Source organism: Hyla sarda, unplaced genomic scaffold (assembly GCF_029499605.1).
Source record: "Hyla sarda isolate aHylSar1 unplaced genomic scaffold, aHylSar1.hap1 scaffold_383, whole genome shotgun sequence".
Taxonomy (NCBI): Eukaryota; Metazoa; Chordata; class Amphibia; order Anura; family Hylidae; genus Hyla; species Hyla sarda.
This window is the reverse complement of record NW_026610402.1, coordinates 267427-293540: the sequence shown is the minus strand read 5'-3', so window position 1 is coordinate 293540 and position 26114 is coordinate 267427. Positions and strand designations below refer to the sequence as shown.

General features: G+C 46.8%; 1 protein-coding gene across 1 annotated transcript; it reads left to right on the top strand.

The window, feature by feature from the left end:
* Positions 1-534: 534 nt before the first annotated feature.
* On the top strand, positions 535-25086 carry CCDC25 (coiled-coil domain containing 25; the record flags this gene model as incomplete). Its single annotated transcript, XM_056553809.1, is given in 4 exon segments — positions 535-638; positions 15081-15283; positions 21136-21181; positions 24443-25086. Coding segments are annotated over 4 exon segments (383 nt in total), but the record flags the coding sequence as incomplete, so codon positions are not given.
* Positions 25087-26114: the final 1028 nt, after the last annotated feature.

Genomic DNA, 26114 nt, shown 5'->3' with positions numbered 1-26114 from the left:
TCATGAACTGTCCAGAGCAGCATATGTTTGCTATGGGGATTTTCTCCTGCTCTGGGCAGTTCCTGACATGGACAGAAGTGTCAGCAGAGAGCACTGTGGTCGGACATGAAAGAACTACACCACTTTCTTTGGGCATACAGCAGCTGATAAATACTTGAAGGATTAAGAATTTTAAATTGAAGTCATTTACAAATCTGTTTTACTTTCTGGCAGCAAATTTTTTTCCCACCGTAGTACCCCTTTAATGGGGAGAACACACTTTTATTTTGGCCCCTAAACTGTTTGCGGTTTTAGATCTAGAAATGTATAGATACTTTGGTGCCCACTGTATGAAAAAGTCACCCATAAGTGATGCCTCAGGGCTCTTGGGAAGTGTCATGAGATCTTTCGGCCTCTCTGAGCAGCTGATTGGTGCTGTTGGAGCACTTTGAGACGGCTCAGTGATTTATTTTTGAATATCTTTGCATGTACATAATATCCTACTAAAACTGCATTTGCTATCAATAATGTGGTGATTCCCCCCCCCTTTTACAGGTTGCAAAATGAACAACATCAATGTCGTGTACACACCATGGGCCAATTTACGGAAAACTGGAGACATGGACGTGGGTCAGATTGGATTTCATCGGCAGAAAGATGTAAGTTTTCCGTATTGGATGTGATCCTGCATTGCTGGATCTGTAGTCACTGGGGCTTAAATGGGCACTGTCAGATACAAAAACCTTTTAGATGTTATACATCTTTGCAAAATATAAACTTTTCTAATATACTTGATCAGAAAATTGTACTAAATTTTTATAGAAATCGTGGCTTAAAAAACTGGCCACTAGGGGTCCCCATGCCTGCTGGGACACAATAGAGTCCAGAGGCAGCGTCAAGATGACGCATGGACCCAGGACACGGCTCTGCTGCGCTCGTGCAAACAGTAAGTAAAGTCCGAGCGCAGTCGTTTTTATCACAATGGAGCTCTACTCCGCGATGGCGACATCGGCTGTTTTCCCACAGTGCCCTCCTAGCAGATTACTGATGCTGTAAGGCTAGGTTCAGACTACGGAATCTCCAGGCAGAAAATTTCCGCCCGGAGATTCCGAGTGCAGCCAGCGCCGGCTGAATCAGTCGGCGCTAGGACCGCGCGGACACTGCAGTCTCCAATAGACTGCAATGTGTTCCGCGCAAATTTCCGCCTGAAGAAAGAGCAACCCCTTTCTTCAGACGGAAATTTCCAAGCAGATTGTCCGTTCACAAATTCCGCTTCACAAATTCCGAAGTGTGAATTTGTGAACGGAAAATCATTCACTACACTATACATTTTAGAAAGCAGAATTTCCGCCTGCAATTTTGCTTTGAAATTGCAGGCGGAAATTCCGTAGTCTGAACCTAGCCTAAGTGCTAGGAGCTCACGGGGAAACAGCTGATGTCAGCTGATGCTGAGCTCCCGGGATCCCAGGCAGTGCCGCACATATCAGTCAGCCAGCCCCGTCACTCCTCCGTAGCTCATATCTCCACAGACTCCCTCACTGCCCTCGGCACTCCCGCCTCTCCCCGCTGCTGCTCACCTCTCTGTGTAAGCTGTATGCCTGCACGACTCACCTCTCTGTTGAAGCTGTATGTCTGCACGACTCACCTCTCTGTTGAAGCTGTATGTCTGCACGACTCACCTCTCTGTTGAAGCTGTATGCCTGCCCCGCTCACCTCTGTTGAAGCTGTATGCCTGCACTGCTCACCCCTCTGTTGTGCCTACCCCACTCACCTCTCTGAAGCTGTATGCCTGCACAGCTCACCTCTCTGAAGCTGTATGCCTGCACAGCTCACCTCTCTGTTGAAGCTGTATGCCTTCCCCGCTCACCTCTCTGTTGAAGCTGTATGCCTGCCCCGCTCACCTCTCTGTTGAAGCTGTATGCCTGCCCCGCTCACCTCTCTGTTGAAGCTGTATGCCTGCCCCGCTCACCTCTCTGTTGAAGCTGTATGCCTGCCCCGCTCACCTCTCTGTTGAAGCTGTATGCCTGCCCCGCTCACCTCTCTGTTGAAGCTGTATGCCTGCCCCGCTCACCTCTCTGTTGAAGCTGTATGCCTGCCCCGCTCACCTCTCTGTTGAAGCTGTATGCCTGCCCCGCTCACCTCTCTGTTGAAGCTGTATGCCTGCCCCGCTCACCTCTCTGTTGAAGCTGTATGCCTGCCCCGCTCACCTCTCTGTTGAAGCTGTATGCCTGCCCCGCTCACCTCTCTGTTGAAGCTGTATGCCTGCCCCGCTCACCTCTCTGTTGAAGCTGTATGCCTGCCCCGCTCACCTCTCTGTTGAAGCTGTATGCCTGCCCCGCTCACCTCTCTGTTGAAGCTGTATGCCTGCCCCGCTCACCTCTCTGTTGAAGCTGTATGCCTGCCCCGCTCACCTCTCTGTTGAAGCTGTATGCCTGCCCCGCTCACCTCTCTGTTGAAGCTGTATGCCTGCCCCGCTCACCTCTCTGTTGAAGCTGTATGCCTGCCCCGCTCACCTCTCTGTTGTGCCTACCCCACTCAACTCTCTGAAGCTGTATGCCCCGCTCACCTCTCTGTTGTGCCTACCCCACTCAACTCTCTGAAGCTGTATGCCCCGCTCACCTCTCTGTTGTGCCTACCCCACTCAACTCTCTGAAGCTGTATGCCCCGCTCACCTCTCTGTTGAAGCTGTATGCCGGCACCGCTCACCTCTCTGCCAGCCCCTCACATCTCCGAGCACTAGCAGTGCAATAAATAATAATAAAAAGGGGGGTTGATTAAAGGAGTACTCCGCTTCTCAGCGTTTGGAACAAACTGTTCCGAACGCTGGAGCCGGCGCTGGGAGCTTGTGACGTCATAGCCCCGCCCCGTCATGACGTTGTGCCTGCGCTCCCTCATGACGACGTGCTTTCTCTCCCTCATGACATCGTGCCCCACCCCCTCAATGCAAGTCTATGGGAGGGGGCGTGACAGATGTCACGCCCCCTCCCATAGAGTTGCATTGAGGGGGTGGAGCGTGACACCATGAGGGGCGGGGCTATGATGTCACTAGCTCTCGGCTCCAGCGTTCGGAACAGTTTGTGCAAAACGCTGAGCAGTGGAGTACCCTTTTAAGTACACACTGTTTTATTTTAGCATTTTCGTTTTTTCCTCTGCCTTCTAAAAATCATAACTCTTGTTTTCATCCACAAACTAGTATGAGGGCTTGTTTTTTGCGCAACCAGTTGTCCTTTGTAATGGCATCACTCATTTTACCATAAATTGTACGGCACAACCAAGAAAATACTATTTGTGTGGGGAAATTGAAAAGAAAACCGCAATTTAGCAAATTTTGTCAGGTTTTGTTTTCACGCTGTACACTTTACGGTAAAAATGACGTGTTCTTTATTCTTTGGGTCAATACGATTAAAATGCTACCCATGTTATATACTTTTCTATTATTGTACCGTTTAAAAAAAATATCAAACTTTTTAACCAAATTAGTACGTTTAAAATCTTTCTATTTGACGACCTATAACTTTTTCATTTTTCCGTTTTATGTGGCTGTATGGGGGCTCATTTTTTGCGCCGTGATCTGTACTTTTTATCAATACCACATTTGGAAAGTTTTAAATCTTTTTTTGGAATGTGATGTGACTAAAAAGCAGCAATTTTGGACTATTTTTTTTTTCTTTCTTTTACGTTTACATCAGGATCATTAACATTTTAGTCTAATAGTTCGGACATTTACGCACGCCACAATAATAAATATGTTTTTTATGCTTTGTGGGGGTAAAAAGGGAAAAAAAGGACAATTTACATATTTATTGGTGAAGGGGATTATAAAATTTTTTTTTTTTTTTTTTTACACTTTTTATGTCCCCATAGGGGACTATTTATTGCAATAATTTTGATTGCTAATACTGATCAGTGCTATGCATATTCATAGTACTGATCAGTATTATTGGTGATCTTATGCTCTGGTCTTCTGATCTTCTGCTCTCCATCTCAGAGCAGAAGACCCCAGGAGACGGCCGGAGGGGACCTCCGTCTGCAGCGCGGCGGGCGATCAGATTATCCAGTATAACAGCTGCATTGCTGCAGATGCCGTGATCTGTAGTGATCACGGCATCTGAGGGGTTAATGGTGTACATCAGCACGATCGCTGATGTCCGCCATTACTGGAGTGTCCCTGGCTGCAGTTAGCAGCCCGGACCTGCCGTGCATGATGCGAGCTTTCTTCCACTCCAGTGCTCGTGTCAGGTACAGGATGTAACTACCGTATTTTTCGCCCTATAGGACGCACCGGTGTATAAGACGCACCCTATTTTTGGGTGAAAAATCTAAAAAATTAAAGATTTTGAACCCAATAGTGGTCTTCAACCTGCGGACCTCCAGATGTTGCAAAACTACAACTCCCAGCATGCCCGGACAGCCAACGGCTGTCCGGGCATGCTGGGAGTTGTAGTTTTGCAACATCTGTAGGTCCGCAGATTGAAGACCACTGGTATAGGAAGCAATACTGACGTGTCCACCGCCTCTACGGACCCGTCACTGCTGCCCTGTATGTCGCTCCATCGCTGTCGCCGTGTCCCCGTCACTCCGGAACGTCTCTGCTGCCGGCCGGGTATCCTCGCTCTCCGTCGCCGCCATCACGTCGTTACGCACGCCGACGCACGTACGCGACGACGTGATGACGGGGACTGAGAGCGCCGGCCATACAGGGGATCCCTGAACGGAGAAGACACCGAGGAGGCAGGTAAGGTCCCTCCCGGTGTCCTGTAAGCACTAACCCGGCTATTCAGTCGGGCTGTTCGGGACGCCGCGGTGAGATCGCTGAACAGCCGGGTTAGTGTCCCTTTCCCTTCAGATGCGGCGGTCAGCTTTGATCGCCGCGTCTGAAGGGTTAATACAGGGCATCACCGCGATCGGTGATGTCCTGTATTAGCCGCGGGTCCCGGCCGTTGCTGGCCGCAGGGACTACCGCGATAGGGGGTGTATTCGCCGTATAAGACGCACCGACTTTTTCCCCCCAGTTTTGGGGAAGAAAAAGTGCGTCTTATACGGCGAAAAATACGTCCTGTCGAAAAATATATGTCCTGGTGCGTTAACTACCATCAAGGGGTTATAATTTTCATTGTGGGGGGGGCTTTAAATTTATATTCCACACGGAATTCCTCATGAATTTTTTTTCCGCCAAATTCTGCTTAAATGTATTGTCCATTCATTTTAATGGGATTCTTCATTGGTTATTCACACAGCAGAATTTCTGCTGCGGAATGTCTGATGCGGAAATCCCGCTTTCTAGTCTTATATTTTTCCGGACTATGGCTGCAGAATTCCATTGAAGTCAATGGGGATTACCTTTGTGCGGAATACATGCGTAATTTGTGCATGTATCTTTTTTTAACTGCTGCGGAATCATGCAGAAAGCATCCGGAATGCGGCCTAGAAGGGAGGGGGGGGGTTACTTTCCTAATCGGGTAGGTCATCCGAAACGTATATGTTATTTTCTTAAGAAAGTGATGCAACCGGACATCAATGGATTGGCCTCCTTATGTTGGAATCTTCCTTTCTCAGATAATTGTAACTTTTAATGAGCAAATATAAAACACAACAAAAATAAGTGTGTGTGTATATATGTGTAATAGATAGATATATACAGTCATGGCCGTAAATGTTGTCCCCCCTGACATTTTTCAAGAAAATGAAGTATTTCTCACAGGAAAGGATTGCAGTAACACACCTTTTGCTATACACATGTTTATTCCCTTTGTGTGTATTGGAACTAAACCAAAAAAGGAGGAAAAAAGCAAATTGGACATAATGTCACCAAACTCCAAAAATGGGCTGGACAAAATTATTGGCACCCTTAAAGGGGTACTCCGCCCCTAGACATCTTATCCCCTATCCAAAGGAAAGGGGATAAGATGTCAGATCGCCGCGGTCCCGCTGCTAGGGAGCCTAGGGATCCCCGCTGCGGCACTGCGCTATCATTACAGCACAGAGCGAGTTCGCTCTGTGCGTAATGACGGGCGATACAGAGGACGGAGCAGCGTGACGTCATGTCTCCGCCCCTCATGACGACCGCAACGCCCCCTCCCATAGACTTGTATTGAAAGGGGCGGGCTGTGACATCACGAGGGGCGGAGCCATGACATAACTATGCTCTGGCCCTGTATTGCGCGTCATTACGTGCAGAGCGAACTCTCTCTGTGCTGTAATGATAGCGCAGTGCCGCAGCGGGGATCCCTAGGCTCCCTAGCAGCGGGACCGCGGCGATCTGACATCTTATCCCCTATCCTTTGGATAGGGGATAAGATGTCTAGGGGCGGAGTACCCCTTTAACTTAATATTTGGTTGCACATCCTTTGGAAAAAGTAACTGAAATCAGTGTCTTCCTATAACAATCAATAAGCTCCTTACACCTCTCAGCCGGAATGTTGGACTCTTCCTTTACAAACTGCTCCCGGTCTCTTATTGGAAGGCGCCTTTTCCCAACAGTAATTATAAGATCTCTCCACAGGGGATCAATGGGATTTAGATCTGGCCTCATTGCTGACACTTCAGAACTCTCCAGCGCTTTGTTGTCATCCATTTCTGGGGCTTTTTGACGTATGTTTGGGGTCATTGTCCTGCTGGAAGACCCAAGATCTCGGACACAAACCCAGCTTTCTGACACTGGGCTGTACAGTGCGACCCAAAATCCATTGGTAATCCTCAGATTTCATGATGTCTTGTACACATTCAAGGCCCCCAGTGCCAGAGGCAGCAAAACAACCCAAAACATCACTGACCTCCCCCATATGTCACTGTAGGTACTGTGCTCTTTTCTTGGAAGGCCTCCTTCCGTTTTCGGTAAACAGTAGAATGATGGGCTTTACCAAAAAGCTCTATCTTGGTCTCATCTGTCCACAAGACGTTTTCCCAGAAGGATTTTGGTTACTCAAGTTCATTTTGGCAAAATGTAGTCTTGCTTTTTATGTCTGTGTCAGCAGTGGGGTCCTCCTGGGTCTCCTCCATAGTGTGGTCCTCCTGGGTCTCCTCCATAGTGGGGTCCTCCTGGGTCTCCTCCATAGTGGGGGTCCTCCTGGGTCTCCTCCATAGTGGGGGCCCTCCTGGATCTCCTCCATAGTGGGGGCCCTCCTGGATCTCCTCCATAGTGGGGGCCCTCCTGGATCTCCTCCATAGTGGGGGTCCTCCTGGGTCTCCTCCATAGTGGGGTCCTCCTGGGTCTCCTCCATAGTGGGGTCCTCCTGGGTCTCCTCCATAGTGGGGTCCTCCTGGGTCTCCTCCATAGGGGGGTCCTCCTGGGTCTCCTCCATAGTGGGGTCCTCCTGGGTCTCCTCCATAGTGGGGTCCTCCTGGGTCTCCTCCATAGCATTTCATTTAAATGTGAACGGATAGTTCGCGCTGACACTGATGCTCCCTGAGCCTGCAGGGCAGCTTGAATATCTTTGGAACTTGTTTGGGGCTGCTTATCCACCATCCGGACTATCCTGCATGGACACCTTTCATCCATCTTTCTCTTCTGTCCACGTCCAGGGAGATTATCTACAGTGCCATGGGGTTGTAAACTTCTTGATAATGTTGCGCACTGTGGACAAAGGCAAATCTAGATCTCTGGAGATGGACTTGTAACCTTGAGATTGTTGATATTTTCCCACAATTTTGGTTCTCAAGTCCTCAGACAGTTCTCTTCTCCTCTTTCTGTTGTCCATGCTTAGTGTGGCACACACAGACACAATGCAAAGACTAAGTGAACTTCTCTCCTTTTTATCTGCTTTCAGGTGTGATTTTTATATTGACCACACCTGTTACTTGCCCCAGGTGAGTATAAAGGAGCATCACATGCCTGAAACAATCTTATTCATCCACAATTTTGAAGGGTGCCAATAATTTTGTCCAGACCATTTTTGGAGTTTGGTGACATTATGTCCAATTTGCTTTTTTCCTCCCTTTTTTGGTTTAGTTCCAAGACACACAAAGGGAATAAACATGTGTATAGCAAAACATGTGTTACTGCAATATATATATATATATATATATATATATATATATATATATATACAGAGGAGAGGAGATATATATATATATATATATATATATATATATATATATATATATATATATATACACAAAGGGAATAAACATGTGTATAGCAAATCATGTGTTACTGCAAAATATATATATATATATATATATATATATATATATATATACACAGAGGAGAGGAGATCTATCTATATATATATATATATATATATATATATATATATATATATATATATATATATATAGATATATATATATATAGATATATATATATAGATATATATATACAAAGGGAATAAACATGTGTATAGCAAAACCTGTGTTACTGCAATCCTTTCCTGTGAGGAATACTTCATTTTATAGAAAAATGTCAGGGGGGACAACATTTACAGACATGACTGTATATAACATTACAGTGATCCCTTAACTTACAATGGCCTCAACATTCAATAGTTTTAACATACAATGCTACGGACAGTCCAGATCTGTGATACCTGTCAATGGCTGGAAGAACCGACCAATCAGAATGGACATTCACTGGTAAAACCCCTGTATTACTGAAGTGTATTCACTGGTGTCTGGTAGCGCCCCCTACAGTACAGGGAGGTATTACATGTTCTGTACTCTTTACCTGTAATACTGAAGTGTATGCACTGACTGGTGTCTGGTAGCGCCCTCTACTGTACAGAGAGGTATTACATGTTCTGTACTCTTTACCTGTATTACTGAAGTGTATTCACTGGTGTCTGGTAGCGCCCCCTACAGTACAGGGAGGTATTACATGTTCTGTACTCTTTACCTGTAATACTGAAGTGTATGCAGTGACTGGTGTCTGGTAGCGCCCCCTACAGTACAGAGAGGTATTACATGTTCTGTACTCTTTACCTGTATTACTGAAGTGAATGTACTGGTGTCTGGTAGCGCCTCCTACAGTACAGGGATGTATTACATGTTCTGTGCTCTTTACCTGTATTACTGAAGTGTATGCAGTGACTGGTGTCTGGTAGCACCCCCTACAGTACAGAGAGGTATTACATGTTCTGTACTCTTTACCTGTATTACTGAAGTGAATGTACTGGTGTCTGGTAGCGCCCCCTACAGTACAGGGAGGTATTACATGTTCTGTACTCTTTACCTGTATTACTGAAGTGAATGTACTGGTGTCTGGTAGTGCCCCCTACAGTACAGGGATGTATTACATGTTCTGTGCTCTTTACGTGTATTACTGAAGTGTATGCACTGACTGGTGTCTGGTAGCGCCCCCTACAGTACAGGGAGGTATTACATGTTCTGTACTCTTTACCTGTATTACTGAAGTGTATGCACTGACTGGTGTCTGGTAGCGCCCCCTACAGTACAGAGAGGTATTACATGTTCTGTACTCTTTACCTGTATTACTGAAGTGAATGTACTGGTGTCTGGTAGCGCCCCCTACAGTACAGGGATGTATTACATGTTCTGTGCTCTTTACGTGTATTACTGAAGTGTATGCAGTGACTGGTGTCTGGTAGCGCCCCCTACAGTACAGGGAGGTATTACATGTTCTGTACACTTTACCTGTATTACTGAAGTGTATGCACTGACTGGTGTCTGGTAGCGCCCCCTACAGTACAGGGAGGTATTACATGTTCTGTACACTTTACCTGTATTACTGAAGTGTATGCAGTGACTGGTGTCTGGTAGCGCCCCCTACAGTACAGGGAGGTATTACATGTTCTGTACTCTATACCTGTATTACTGAAGTGTATGTACTGACTGGTGTCTGGTAGCGCCCCCTGCAGTACAGCGAGGTATTTCATGTTCTGTACTCTTTACCTGTATTCCTAAAGTGTATGCACTAACTGGTGTCTGGTAGCGCCCCCTACAGTACAGGGAAGTATTACATGTTGTGTACTCTTAACCTGTCCCACGGTTAGCTGCTCCCTCGGACACCAGGTGAGGGAGGCTCCATGTTACTTTTTTAGGACACTGTGTACTGTACAGACCCTTAAGAAGCTCCTGTCCTCTACATAGACAGTGATTACAGCTCCCAGCAGATCTTTATTACTTTTATATATAAGGATTTGCTTTATCTATATTAGTTATCTACCGTATATACTCGAGTATAAGCCGAGTTTTTCAGCACGATTTTTCGTGCTGAAAACACCCCCCTCGGCTTATACTCGAGTGAACTCCCCCACCCGCAGTGGTCTTCAACCTGCGGACCTCCAGAGGTTTCAAAACTACAACTCCCAGCAAGCCCGGGCAGCCATCGGCTGTCCGGGCTTGCTGGGAGTTGTAGTTTTGAAACCTCCGGAGGTCCGCAGGTTGAAGACCACTGCGGCCTTCGACATCATCCAGCCCCCTCTCACCCCCTTTAGTTCTGAGTACTCACCTCCGCTCGGCGCTGGTCCGGTCCTGCAGGGCTGTCCGGTCCTGCAGGGCTGTCCGGAGAGGAGGTGGTCCGGTGGGATAGTGGTTCCGGGCTGCTATCTTCACCGGGGAGGCCTCTTCTAAGCGCTTCGGGCCCGGCCTCAGAATAGTCACGTTGCCGTGACAACGACGCAGAGGTGCGTTCATTGCCAACGTACTTCTGCGTCATTGTCAAGGCAACGCCTCTATTCCGGGCCGGAAGCGCTTAGAAGAGGCCTCCCCGGTGAAAATAGCAGCCCGGACCACCTCCTCACCGGACCACCTCCTCACCGGACAGCCCTGCAGGACCGGACCAGCGCCGAGCGGAGGTGAGTACTCAGAACTAAAGGGGGTGAGAGGGGGCTGGATGATGTTGAAGGCCGCAGTGGTCTTCAACCTGCGGACCTCCGGAGGTTTCAAAACTACAACTCCCAGCAAGCCCGGACAGCCGATGGCTGCCCGGGCTTGCTGGGAGTTGGTTTTGAAACCTCTGGAGGTCCGCAGGTTGAAGACCACTGCGGGCGGATGATGACAAGAGGATGATGAAGGGGGGGGTGGGATGATGAAGGGGGGGTGTGGGATGATTACAAGGGGATGATGAAGGGGGGATGTGTGGGATGATAAGGGGATGATGAAGGGGGGATGTGTGGGATGATGACAAGGGGATGATGAAGGGGGGATGTGCGGGATGATGACAAGGGGATGATGAAGGGGGGATGTGTGGGATGATAAGGGGATGATGAAGGGGGGATGTGTGGGATGATGACAAGGGGATGATGATGAGGATGTTAATGACGGGTCTGGATGATGACAGGGGGGGATGAGGTATTTCCCACCCTAGGCTTATACTCGAGTCAATAACTTTTCCTGGGATTTTGGGTTGAAATTAGGGGTCTCGGCTTATACTCGGGTCGGCTTATACTCGAGTATATACGGTACTTATTTTTCTATAATCCTTTTTCCTATTTTTGGATGACATTTTGGTGGCTTCAGAACAAATTACCAGGTTTCCAAAGAGTTATGGTCTCAACATACAATGGTCCCAACATAAAATGGTCGTCCTGGAACCAGTTAATATTGTAACTTGAGGGAACACTGTGTATATATATATATATATATATATATATATATATATATATAATTATAATGTGTGGTATAAATTCAATGTATACTGAAATGTGGCCAGCAGATGGCGCTTAAGAGGCACAATTTAAATGAAACTTTATCAGTCGTAGTATGAAAATATTATCCACCGTATCCTCCCTATAGTCATGTATAGGACTAATAGTCGGCCAATTATTATTATTATTTTTTTTCTCTCCAATTATTCGTGAAGTAAAAATGCTTGAAATCACAGTCTTTGAAGCTGTTAGGGCTTTTTTTTTTAATGTATTTATCAATTTGTTTTAACTTTGATCGCTCCTTTATTCAAATTTTTTTTTTTTTTTTCATGTGATCAACAAAAATTACTTATTGTGGTATTTTAATAGTCCAGACAGTTTTGCACGCGGTGATACCAAATTTTAGTTTTTTGTTGACATTTTTATTTGGAGGACCCACTTCCTCTGACACATTGAAGGTGTTGTCCATTAGAAAAATGCCGCTTCTTTTATTGCATAAAACAGCACCGCACCCTTCACTTTAATGGCCCAGAGCTGCAGTACCGGACACAACCTGTGGACGTCGGTGGCGCTGTTTTGCAAAAAAGAAGCAACGTTTTTCTAATCCTGAGCAACCTCTTTAAAGGGGTACTCCAGTGATAGAAAAATTTCCCTTATTCACATGATAGGTGTCAGATTGCGGGCGCTCCAATCCCCTGGTACCCTCTCCTCACCATCTCCGGAATGGTGGCTGACTCGGCCAACTCACCCAGCAGAAAGCGCCAGCCCCCACCTTCCAAGATGGATGGCTCAGCCAATCACAGACTGAATTGGAGGGAGGGGGAGTTGGATTCATTTTTAAATGGGCGGCTCCCAGTCTAAAGATTTCGACAAGGGGTCCAGCATGGTCTAGGTTCCCCATCACGTCTGAGGAGGTCAGCCGTATTGATAGGACCTCTTGGTTATACTTAACTTTTCTCTTTTAATCTTTTTTATTAAAGGGGTACTCCACTGCTCAGCACCAATAGACTTGCATCGAGGAGGCGGGGTGTGATGTCATGAGGGTGCGGGGCTATGACGTCACAAGCTCCTGGCGCCTGCTCCAGCGTTCGGAACAGTTTGTTGCAAACGCTGAGCAGCGGAGTACCCCTTTAAGAGATTTTTTTCAAATAAGAAGTCCAACAAAACAGGAACATGGCAAGCATGTCACATAAGCAGTACAAGCATATATATATATATATATATATATATATATATATATATATATATATAATATATTTATTTATTAGTGGTCCCTCAACATACGATGGTAATTCGTTCCAAATGGACCATCGTATGTTGAAACCATCGTATGTTGAGGGATCCGTGCAATGTAAAGTATAGGACAGTGGTCTACAACCTGCGGACTTCCAGATGTTGCAAAACTACAACACCCAGCATGCCCGGACAGCCGTTGGCTGTCCGGGCATGCTGGGAGTTGTAGTTTTGCAACATCTGTTGGTCCGCAGGTTGAAGACCACTGTTAGAGAAAGTTGTACTCACCTGTCCCCGCCGCTCCGGACCTTCACCGCTGCCCTAGATGTCGCCCTCCATCGCTGTCCCCGCATCCCAGGGGTGTCCCCGACGCTTCGGCAAGGCCTCTGCTTCCCCGGCATCCTCGCTCTCCGTCACCGCCATCACGTCGCTACGCACGCCGCTCCTATTGGATGACGGGACAGAGTGCGCAGCGACGTGATGACGATGATGGAGAGCGCCGGCGATGCGGGGGATCCCGAAGAGGACGCGCCGGAGCGCCGAGGACAGGTAAGTGATCGTCAGCGGACCACACGGGGCACCGTAAACGGCTATCCGGGGGCAGCTGAAGCAGTCTGCGCTGCCGGATAGACGTTTATGCGACGGCCCCGACATACAAAAGCATCGTATGTTGATGCTGCCTTCACCATGCGATGGCCTCTGAGAGTGATCGTATGCTGAAATGATCGTATGTCGGGGCCATCGTAGGGCGGGGGGTGGGGGTCACTGTAATAGCGCTCCACACATTACCTTATGCTTCCCAATAGATATTTGCATTTACGAGGGACCTACAAGGGGGGTAAAGTCTTCATTCAAGCTGGGAAGTATTTAGAAGGGCTCCAACTATGCCACAACCGGGAAACCTTTGTGTATAATGTTCTTCAATGAGAGTAATGAGGAGGAGATTTTACATAAAAGTGGTATAAATTCTGCTGGAAAGTCTTGGATGACAATCAATATTCGAGCCAATTTGGGGGTCAAGGCCCCGGCATAGGGGGATAGATGGAGCGTAGAATGTGTTCAATTTCTGACCAGTAACCAGACAACACAGGACAGAACCATAGTACACGTGAAATCGAGCCCTTGCGATTACAGTTCATCCAGCACAAAGGCGAGGAGTTTGGGAACATGGCAGAGAGTCGAGTAGGTGGATAATAGTGATGAGCGACAGGGGCTATATACGAATTTGCGATATTTCGTGAATATATTGACGATTATTCGTCCTATGTTCGCGAAATTCGCGTATTCGCTGTGTCCGTTCCCTTTTTTTCCTTGCGAAAATCTGCAAGTGAAAAAAGAACACAAAAAAAAACAAATATTCATCATTACGAATATATAGCACTATATTCTAAATCTTGGCGAAGTGCTGATATTCGCGATAAAAATTAGCATTATGAATATTTTTGTCAACACTAGTGGATAATACCAACAGAATCCGCTTCAATATGGGAAACACTTCCGAGAGCTCTATACATCCATTTAGAGGTTATACATAACTTTTATTAAATGGGTACTCCAGTGGAAAACATTAAATATGCGTGTGTGTGTGTATATATACATATCGTGTGTGTATATATATGTATGTATATATATATATATATATATATATATATATATATATATATATATATATATAATATTGATATGTGTGTAAACAACAAAGAAGCGGCACTCCAGAATAAGCTGAAAGATCGCTGTGGTTTATTCACCCATCATGTGAATGGTGCTACGTTTCGGTCTTCTCAATGAGACCTTTCTCAAGCCCTCAAGGGCTTGAGAAAGGTCTCATTGAGAAGACCGAAACGTAGCACCATTCACATGATGGGTGAATAAACCACAGCGATCTTTCAGCTTATTCTGGAGTGCCGCTTCTTCTTTGTTGGTTGGACATTCATGGGATATTGAGTCCTATCCACAGATTTTTTAATTCTATAAAAAAATATTTACCCTTCCAGTACTTATTAGCAGCTGTATGCTACAGAGGAAATTCTTTTCTTTTTGAATTTCTTTTTTTTGGTCTTGTCCACAGTGCTCTCTGCTGACACCTCTGTCAGTGTCAGGAACTGTCCAGAGCAGCATAGGTTTGCAATGGGGATTTTCTCCTGCTCTGGACAGTTCCTGATACGGGAATCGGGTGTCAGCAGAGAGCACTGTGGACTGGACAAATAAGAAATTCAAAAAGAAAAGAATTTTTAATAGAAGTAATTTACGAATCTGGCACCAGTTGATTTAAAAAATGTTTTCCACCGGAGTACCCCTTTAAGGATCCTTTTATATTGCTTCCAGGTAAAAAGTATAAACGTCGAGAAGAAAATCAACGAGGTCCTCAATCGGCTGGAAAAAACCAAAGACGAACGTTATCCCGACCTGGCGGCAGAAAAAGAATCTCGGGACAGGGAGGAGAGGAACGAGAAGAAGGCTCAGATCCAGGAGGTGAAGAAGAAAGAGAAGGAAGAGATGAGGAAGAAGAAAGAGATGGAAGATCTCAGGTCAGTGTTACAAATCCGCCACAAGATCCGCTGATAGTCCAGAGATCTCATAACCTGGGACTAAGTCATGTGACATCTTAAAGGGGTGCCCCACCCCAGTGACTTCCTGAGTGAGCCGTCACTAAAGCCCATCTGGGAGGGTAGGGTCCAGAGTGTGCAGAGGGCGAGTGAGTAAGCCAACCCCTATACAGGAGATCGAGGGGCACCCCGGTGATCAAAGGCTTATCTCCTATACTGTGGATAGAGGATAACTTATTTCTCCAGGGTACCCATTTAAAGGGGAACTCCGCTGGAAAACATTATTATTATTTTTTTAAATCAACTGGTGCCACAAAATTAAACAAAGCAAAGATAGCTATCCAGCTCACCCTCCAGCGCCAAACTCGTGCAGAGGAACTTCTTTATTGTGTTGCCATAAGAAACAACAAGGACTCAGGTGTCGCGTTTCGGACCACAGGGCCTGAGTCATACATGTCACTTCACCTCACCTGAGTCCTTGTTGTTTCTTATGGCAACACAATAAAGAAGTTCCTCTGCACGAGTTTGGCGCTGGACATTTCCTTTTTTTTTCAGAAGATCAAACAGATTTGTAAATTACTTCTATTAAAACATCTTAATCCTTCCTGTACTTAAAAGCTGCTGTTTTGATCCACAGGAAGTTGTTTTATTTTTCAATTTCCTTTCTGTCTGACCGCAGTGCTCTCTGCTGACACCTCTGTCCATGTTAGGAACTGTCCAGAGCAGGAGAGGCTTGCTATGGGGATTTGCTCCTACTCTGGACAGTTCCTAAAATTGACAGAGATGTCAGCAGAGAGCATTGTGGTCAGACACAAAGGAAATTCAAAAGAAAATAACTTCCTGTGGAGCATACAGCAGCTGATAAGTACTGGAAGGATTATGATTTTTAAATAGAAGTAATTTACAAATCTGTTAACTTTCTGGCACCAGTTGATTAAATTTTTTCTTTTTTTTCCCCCACCGGAGTACCCCTTTAACAGGAATTGCCTGTTACTGTAGTACATCAGGTCCTGGTCATCCACACACATATATATATATATATATATATAATATATTACGGATCTCAGGTCTTATGGAGAGGGCCTCACTGAAGAACCTCTCAAAAATGACATGTATATACAATAATAGGATTTATAGACAGAGAAATGAGACATCTGGCTGTAAGGGATAGAACAGTACCGTATTTTTCGCCGTATAAGACGCACTTTTTCTTCCCCAAAACTGGGGGGAAAAAGTCGTTGCGTCTTATACGGCAAATGCACCCCTATCGCGGCGGTCCCTGCGGCCATCAACGGCCGGGACCCGCGGCTGATAGAGGACATCACCGATCACAGTGATGCCCTGTATTAACCCTTCAGACGCGGCGATCAAAGCTGACCGCCGCCTCTGAAGGGAAAGTGACACCAACCCGACTGTTCAGATTTCACCGCGGCGTCCCCAACAGCCCGACTGAATAGCCGGGTTAGTGCTTACAGGACACTGGGAGGGACCTTACCTGCCTCCTCGGTGTCTTCTCCGTTCAGGGATCCCCTGTGTGGCCGGCGCTCTCCTTCCTCGTCGGCGTGCGTGATGACGGCGACGGAGAGTGATGATACCCGGCCGGCAGCAGAGACGTTCCGGAGCGACGGGGACACGGCGACAGCGATGGAGCGACATCCAGGGCAGCGGTGACGGGTCCAGAGCGGCGGGGACACGTGAATATTACCTCCTATGCAGTGGTCTTCAATCTGCGGACCTCCAGATGTTGCAAAACTACAACTCCCAGCATGCCGGGAGTTGTAGTTTTGCAACATCTGGAGGTCTGCAGGTTGAAGACCACTATTGGGTTCAAAATCTTTATTTTTTTAGATTTTGCACCTATAAATTGGGTGCGTCTTATACGCCGGTGCATCCTATAGGGCGAAAAATACGGTAATCCCCAAATAATAGACCTCCAGCTGTTGCAAAACTACAACTCCCGGCATGCCTGGACAGCCGAAGGCTGTCCAGGCATGCTGGGTGTTGTAGTTTTGCAACAGCTGGAGGTCCACAGTTTGGAAACCACTAGTATAGAACATGCATCAGTCTGGCGAAAATGCTCAGTTCCTGGATCGATCTTGTAAACCGGTTCCTGATCTCTTCCAGCGATGATCAATGCGGGGAATTCATTGGTTTTACACTTTATTTAAATTTTATTTTTTGTGGTAAAAAGTTGCTTATTTTTGCGCAATGGGTCAAAAAGTAGATTTGATTTTATTTTTATTTTTTCACAAAGCATTTAGACCCATTCAACAAAACAGTAAACCATAGAAAGTGGTGCACTGAAGGGAGATTTACAAACTGCCCTGCGACCATTTCATAAATTTGGCGCACGTACTCCTTAGGGCCGCACATAAAAGTGAACAAAAAGTCATCACCTCAACCAACAATGATAAAAGATGCTGCGTTCGTGCATCCCCGCCTCTCCCGTAGAGCTGCATGGAAGGGACGTGTCGTCAACCGCAGTGAGGTCGACAACACGCGCATTAGCCGCGGCAATGCCGGGTCCTCGTACGGGAGATCGTGAGGGGGTCCAAGCAGTCGGACCCCTCGTGATCAGACTGTAGATAAGGGATAAGTGTTTAAGACTGCGGTACTCCGCTGCTCAGCGTTTGGGACGTCATAGCCCCACCCCCTCATGATGTCACGCCCCACCCCTCAATGCAAGTCTATGGGAGGCCGTCACGCCCCCTACCATAGTCTTGCATCGAGGGGGCGGGGCTATGACGTCACAAGCTCCCGGCTCCATCGTTGGGAACAGTTTGTTCCACACGCTGAGCAGCGGAGTACCCCTTTAAGTGCTGCAACTAATGATTATTTTCATAATCGATTAGTTGGCCGATTGTTTCAATTAATGGACTAATCAAATAAAAATAACCATAGTGGAGCAGTGATTTGCGAGTTAGATTAGGGAGGGATGAGGGGAGGGGATCGGACTGAAGGTCTTCTGGGTGTTTTAGGTTAGGGATGCGTTGTGTGATTAGAGAGTTTGTGGGGTTGGTTAGATACTGAGAGGAGGAGCTTTTTATTTTATTTAAATACATATAATTATTATTTTAAATAAGAGGGGGCCGGCTCACATAAGAGGGGGGCCGGCTCACATAAGAGGGGGGCCGGCTCACATAAGAGGGGGGCCGGCTCACATAAGAGGGGGGCCGGCTCACATAAGAGGGGGCCGGCTCACATAAGAGGGGGGCCGGCTCACATAAGAGGGGGGCCGGCTCACATAAGAGGGGGGCCGGCTCACATAAGAGGGGGGCCGGCTCACATAAGAGGGGGGCCGGCTCACATAAGAGGGGGGCCGGCTCACATAAGAGGGGGGCCGGCTCACATAAGAGGGGGGCCGGCTCACATAAGAGGGGGGCCGGCTCGCATAAGAGGGGGGCCGGCTCGCATAATAAGAGGAGGGGGTCCGGCTCGCATAATAAGAGGAGGGGGTCCGGCTCGCATAATAAGAGGAGGGGGGGCCGGCTCGCATAAGAGGAGGGGGGGCCGGCTCGCATAAGAGGAGGGGGGGGGCCGGCTCGCATAAGAGGAGGGGGGGGGGCCGGCTCGCATAAGAGGAGGGGGGGGGGCCGGCTCGCATAAGAGGAGGGGGGGGGGCCGGCTCGCATAAGAGGAGGGGGGGGGGCGGCTCGCATAAGAGGAGGGGGGGGGGGGCGGCTCGCATAAGAGGAGGGGGGGGGGGGGGCGGCTCGCATAAGAGGAGGGGGGGGGGGGCCGGCTCGCATAAGAGGAGGGGGGGGGGCGGCTCGCATAAGAGGAGGGGGGGGGGGGGCGGCTCGCATAAGAGGAGGGGGGAGGGGGGCGGCTCGCATAAGAGGAGGGGGGGAGGGGGGCGGCTCGCATAAGAGGAGGGGGGGCCGGCTCGCATAATAGGAGGGGGGGCCGGCTCGCATAATAGGAGGGGGGGGGGGCCGGCTCACACAATCTTCCTTCATCTTCTCTCTGCATCTATTGGGATTCTGGCCTTTAGCACAGACATCCGGGGGCTCACAATAGCTGCAGGAAGCAGAAGATGTTGTGTGGTGGTCCCTCTTCACTAAACAGGCTGCCCAGGACCACAGTGCACATGTACATAGTGATATTTGCTAAGTGTATGTGAACTTACATATTGGCCGACCAACTAATCTACGGATCATGTAAATAGCTGACAACTATGTTTATAACCGACTAGTTGTTTCAGCTTTAGCCCATCACTACGGAACATCCTGGCAGACACTCCATGCGTTATGTGAATGTCCCGCCTGAGCCAATCGGCACTAGGACCACTCGGACATGCGCCGTCCCCATTGATGGCAATGTATTTCTGAGTGTAATCTGCGTGTTCATCCTTTCGTCGGGCCCCTGTGTGTGAGGAAGAAATGGTTGATCTGACCCGTCTTCTATAGAAGAATTGCGTATCTATTTTTTACAGGTTTGTTTCTCGGTACGTTCTGTATATAGAGCAGCCCGTGTTGTTTTATACAGTAAGTAAGAGACGTGTCCAGATGTAAATGTGTCATCTGATACGCGGACGCTTCTCCGGGGACGTTTGGATCCTGAGTCACGCTTGTTCTCCGCACCTTCTAGACTTTCCTGGCGTCCAGGCCGGGTCGGTCGGTTCCCTGGTAGAGATTTTATATTGTGAGAACGTATCGTGTTATACACCTAATGGTGAGAGATGGGCGAGGAGCGGGAGTTGTGTTCTGGAAGAGGTTACAGCAAAAAAAACAATGAAGTCATTACAGAGAGAATGAAGTCTAAACGGGACATTAAAGTTTAACCCTTTAAAGGGAAACGGACAGGCTGTTCATCCGCCCTAGACCCAATATACAGGATTATGGTGCGGGTGAACCTGATCAGAAATGTTCCAAACGCTTAGAGCCGGCGTCGGGAGCTCGTGATGTCATAGCCCTGCCCCCTCATGTCACGCCCCGCCCCCTCAATGCAAGTCTATGGGAGGGGGCGTGACGGCTGTCACGCCCCCTCCCATAGACTTGCATTGAGAGGGCGGGGTGTGACATCATGAGGGGTGGCGCTATGACATCACAAGCTACCGATGTCTGCTCTAGCCGTTCGGAACATTTTGCTCCAAACACTGAGCAGCGGAGTACCCCTTTAAAAAGACGTATTCGCTGGCGACTCGTGGCGTCACGGTTGCGCCCCCTCAATGAAAGTCTATGGGATGGGGCATGATGGCCATCACACCCCCCTTCTATAGACTGGCATTGAAGGGGGCATGGCCTTGAGGTGACGAGCCTCCGCCCTGCATAGCCAGTCATCTGACACGGAGGGAAGATTGCTCTGTGCACCGGATGTCTAGCAGCATTTAAGCACTACTGGCACACATCATTGGTGCAGTGGCTGGATCGCCTCCCCGCCGCTGTCAGGTTGTAGTACCGACCTCTACTGTAATGCATTGTGGGAGATGTTATATTTACATATTCAATAGTTCACTGTACAGAAGCAAAAGGTGCAGGTGCTGGAAAAGATGGGGACTGATCAGGAGGATACAGAACCATCCATGATATACCCGCCTTATATACACCAGAGATAGATAGATAGATAGATATATATATATATATATATATATATATATATATATATATATATATATATATATATATATATATATATTTATATTTATTTATTTTTCTTAGATATTTTTTATATATATATTTTTTTTTCATATATATTTTATATATATATATATATATTTTTTTTTTAATATATATACACATATATATATTGTATAAAAAAAATATATATATATAATGTATGTGTATATTATATAATGACCTCGCTGTTAATCCTTTTGTTTTTTCTATCCCCAGGAATTACACCTCATTGATGAAATCGGAAAATATGTCAACTAATCAGGTCAGAAAACTTCTAATAGACATTTAGACATTTCCTTCCTTCCATTCTTGATTCTTAGTCTTGCTTGCTGTCAGTGAATGGAAACACTTTTATCTCTTAGAATTGTGCACGTAGCTGCTCAGCTTGTTGCAGTAGATTAGAGTAAATAGCCTGGAGCAAGAAAAAGAACTAAAACTTTAACACTAGACTCCTGATGTTGCAAAATCCCCAGCTCCCCATGCTCGGACCGCGGTTGGATAAACGTTTCACGTGTCCTTGAGACAAGTCAGGGTCTCAGTGTTCAGACCCGACCGATCACTAGAATGAGCAGGGAGAGAAGTGTGCGCTGACCAAGACAATCCATAAACGTACATTGTAAATTTGTCTCCTTACCGTGCTTTTCTAACTCAACCGTGGATCGGGGTCTAAACACTCAGACCCCGACCGATCAATACTTTTGACGGATCTCTACAATGTTTCAAAAGTTTTTAGTTTTTTAAAGTGACAGTGCCCGTTTAATCTTTTATTGTTGTATTGTAATACCATTATTGTTTTTCTTATTACTATTAACCCCTGAAGGACGCACAGGTATGCCCTTGCGTCCTGGTACTTAAAGGGGTACTCCGCTGCTCAGCGTTTAGAACAAACTGTTCCGAACACTCGAGCCGATGCCGGGAGCTCGTGACTTCATAGCCCCGCCCCCTCATGATGCCCCTCCCCCTCAATGCAAGTCTATGGGAGGGAGCGTGACAGCCGTCACGCCTCCTCCCATAGACTTGCATTGAGGGGTGGGGCGGTACGTCATGAGGGGGAGGGGCTATGACGTCACAAGCTGCCAGCTCCAGCGCTCGGAACAGTTTGTTCCAAACGCTGAGCAGCGGAGTACCCCTTTAAGGACAGAGGGCGTACCTGTACACCATGGTCCCGTTACTGGGGTTTGAAGGGTGATCATGAGCTGAGCACACTTCATACCCGGTGAGTCCAGGTTGCTATGAGTAGCCAGGACCCACGGGTAATGCCCGGCATTAACCCTTTAGATGTCACAATCAATGTTGACCGCGGCATCTAAAGTGCAGGATTAAGAGTGCCGGTTATCTTAGAGCAGCGGATCAGGACATTCACTGTGAAATTGTGGGTCTCCATCAGCTGAGTGGATACGATGGTAGGCTATAGCAGCAGAGCACCGATAACACTGATCAATGCTATGGCATAGCATTGAACAGTGTATGCAATCATAAAATTGCATGCTGTAGCCCCTTGTGGGGACTTAAAAAAAAGAAAAAGTAAAAAGTTAATAAAAGTGAATTAACCCATTCCCTAACAAAAGATATTTTTAGATAAAATAATGTAATAAAAAATTAACAAAAGCATATGTAGCACCAACACGTCCGTAAATGTCCGAACTATCAAAATATAAGGTTAGTTAAACCGCACGGTTGATGGCGTACATGTGCTTTTATGATCACTTCATATACCACAAAAAAACTAATGAAAAGCGATCAAAAAGTCCCATCAAAATAAAAATTTTATCCATAAAAAATACAAATCAGAGTGCAAAAAATGAGCCCTCATACATCCCCGTTTGTGGAAAAATGAAAGTTATGGGGGTCAAAAGACAATTTTAAATATACAAATTTTGATGCATGTAGTTATGTTTTTTATTTTTTTTTATAAAATAAAACCTACATAAACTGGGTATCCTTGTGTCCATATGGAGCTACCGAATAAAGATAAGGTGTCATTTTTACCGAAAAGTGCACTGTGTGGAAACGGAAGCTCTAAAAAGCTACAAAATGGTGTATTTGTTTTTCTCAATTTCACCTCCATATATTTTTTTTTTTTTGTCGTTTTTCCATAGATTTTGTTATGAAATGAGTGAAATCATTACAAAGTCAAATTGGTGACGCAAAAAACAACCCTTTATATGGGTCTGTAGGGGCAAAATTGAAAGTGTTATGATTTTTAGAAGGAGAGGAGGAAAAAACGAAAGTGCAATAACGAAAATTGGCCGGGTCCTTAAAGGGGTACTCCGCCCCTGGCATCTTATCCCCTATCCAAAGGATAGGGGATAAGATGTTAGATCGCCGTGGTCCCGCTGCTGGGGACCCCGGGGATCGCCGCTGCGGCACCCCGCCATCATTATTGCGCAGAGCGCGTTCGCTCTGTGCGTAATGACGGGCGATACAGGGGCCGGAGCAGCGTGACGTCATGGCTCCGCACCTAATGACATCACAGCCCGTCCCCTTAATGCAAGTCTATGGCAGGGGGCGTGATGACCGCCACACCCCCTTCCCATAGACTTGTATTGATGGGGGCGGGCCGTGACATCACGAGGGGCGGAGCCGTGACGTAACGATGCTCCGGCCCCTGTATTGCCCGTCATTACGTGCAGAGCGATCTCGCTCTGCGCAGTAATGATAGCGGGGTGCTGCCCCAGCGATCCCCGGGGTCCCCAGCAGCGGGACCCCGGCGATCTGACATCTCATCCCCTATTCTTTGGATAGGGGATAAAATGTCTAGGGGCGGAGTACCCCTTTAAAGGGGTACTCCACCCCTAGACATCTTATCCCATATCCAAAGGAAAAGATGTCTGATGGCAGGGGTCCCGCCGCTGGGGACCCCCGCAATCTCCCTGCTGTACCCGGCATTCGTTTAGAGCGTCTGGTGCAGCGCCGGAGGCTCGCGACATCACGCCCCCTCAATGCAAGTCTATGGGAGGGGGCGTGACGGACGTCACGCCCCCTCCCATAGACTTGCATTGATGGGGTGTGACCGTGACGTCCTGAGCCTCCGCCACGCATCGCCAGTCATCTGGCACAGAGCAGAGTTCGCTCCGTGCATCGGATGTCTGTGGTGCGCAGCAGATTGTGGGGCTCTCCACCGGCAGGACCCCCGCAGTCAGACATCTTATCCCCTATCCTTATTATTATTAGTAGTAGTAGAAGTATTATTATTTACATTACATTTATAATTATTAAACAAAAAAATATAGTTTTGTTATAACTATTATTTTCACTATCATTGTCACTATTATTATTATTATTATTATTATTATTATTTCTAGTCAAAATAAAGAACCAAATGTGTTTTATATGTGACTATATTTGCTGTCTCCTCCATCATCATCATCATCATCCACTGTTGTCATTGACCGTATACACACCACTCTCCCTGTATCCTGACTTCCCCCTGAGGCCATATTGTCTTTACTACCATCACTGTCCACAGCTTTCAGCTTCTGCAGTTATAAAATTCTGATGGTAAATACATGTTTTTCTGCAGGATGGCAATGATTCTGATGACTTCATGTAAAATGGGCGGCACCGGTCGTCATGGAGATATACGGACTATTTTACCTTGGTCGGGGGGACCGTCTGCTCTATACCGGAATAAAGAGAATCTCTGCGTTCAGTACCTGCTTTACCGCTCCAGCCTGACTCATCTGACGTACGTCCCTCTGGGGCGGGAGGGGATCGGGTGGGCTGGTGCCATCTTTCTGTCTCATGGAGAATTTGGGTTTGGAGGCCTTCTAGAAGAAGCGGGTTTGATGGGTCTGAGGAGCTGGCGACCACCATGCTGTAAAGATCCGACTTGTTTCCTTTGCTGCAGACCACCCCTGCTCATAGCGTCGCCGGTGGAGACGTCATAATTCCCGCTGTGGCTTTATAAGGCGCTTGCGGCTGCACATTGTGAACTCGACCGCCCGTCGGCAGCTCCTGGAAGGAAAGATTTTAACATTTTTAAGCCTGCAATCATCGGACGTCTCAGAGGAATCTTATTTTTTTTTTTTTTTTTAGATTTCTTTTCTGACAGGTTTTGCACAGTCTCGACATCACTGACAACATTGATCGGCCTCTTCCTGCTGCATGTCTCCATTTTGGGTGCAAGGAATGAGCAAGTTGGCAAATAAAATAGTTATAGTACGAGCTGCTTCTTGTTTTTATTGCTGTGATATCTAATGAGAACGGAACGTAAAGCATGGGGAGTCCCGGTGTCCAGTAGGGGGGGGTTATAGTCCCCTTGTTTGCTCGTGTCCATTGTGTTGAGAGTAGGTCCCTTTAGTGTGCCTATTGCTTTCCTAACCAAAGTGCCTCCAGCAGTTGCAAAACTATAGCTCCCAGCATACCGGGACAGCCTTTGACTGGCTGAGCATGCCGGGAGTTGTAGTTTTGCAACAGTTGGAGGCACCCAGGTAGGTAAACACTGAATAACGTCAAAGGAAAATTGTAGCCAGCTCATAGATCAGTCCCCGGGCACTCGTATGCTTTTTAGGAAGCCAGGATGATGCCGAACCGTTCCCTCGGTGCAAGTAATAATGAAGAAAAGGGTATCCAGCTCCCAAAGAAAAAGTAAGGAGTTATAGTTACATAGTTAGTACCGTTGAAAAAAAGACATACGTCCATCAAGTTCAACCAGGGAATTGAAGAGTATGGGTGTAAGGGGATAAGGGGAAGGGATGGGATTTTATATTTCTTCATAAGCATTAAAGGGGTATTCTAGGCAAAAGCTTTTTTTTTTTTTTATATATATCAACTGGCTCCGGACAGTTAAACAGATTTGTAAATTTTTTCTATTAAAAAATCTTAATCCTTCCAATAGTTATTAGCTTCTGAAGTTGAGTTGCTGTTTTCTGTCTAACTGCTCTCTGATGACTCACGTCCCGGAAGCTGTCCAGCTCCTATGGGGATATTCTCCCATCATGCACAGCTCCTGGGACGTGACATCATCATTGAGCTAATAACTATTGGAAGGATTAAGATTTTTTAATAGAAGTAATTTACAAATCTGTTTAACTTTCCGGAGCCAGTTGATATATAAAAAAAGTTTTTGCCTGGAATACCCCTTTAATGTTATTTTGTTCCAGGAATGTATCCAACCCTGTTTTAAAGCTGTTCATTTTTCCTGCTGTGACCAGTTCCTGAGGTAGACTGTTCCATAAATTCACAGTCCTCAC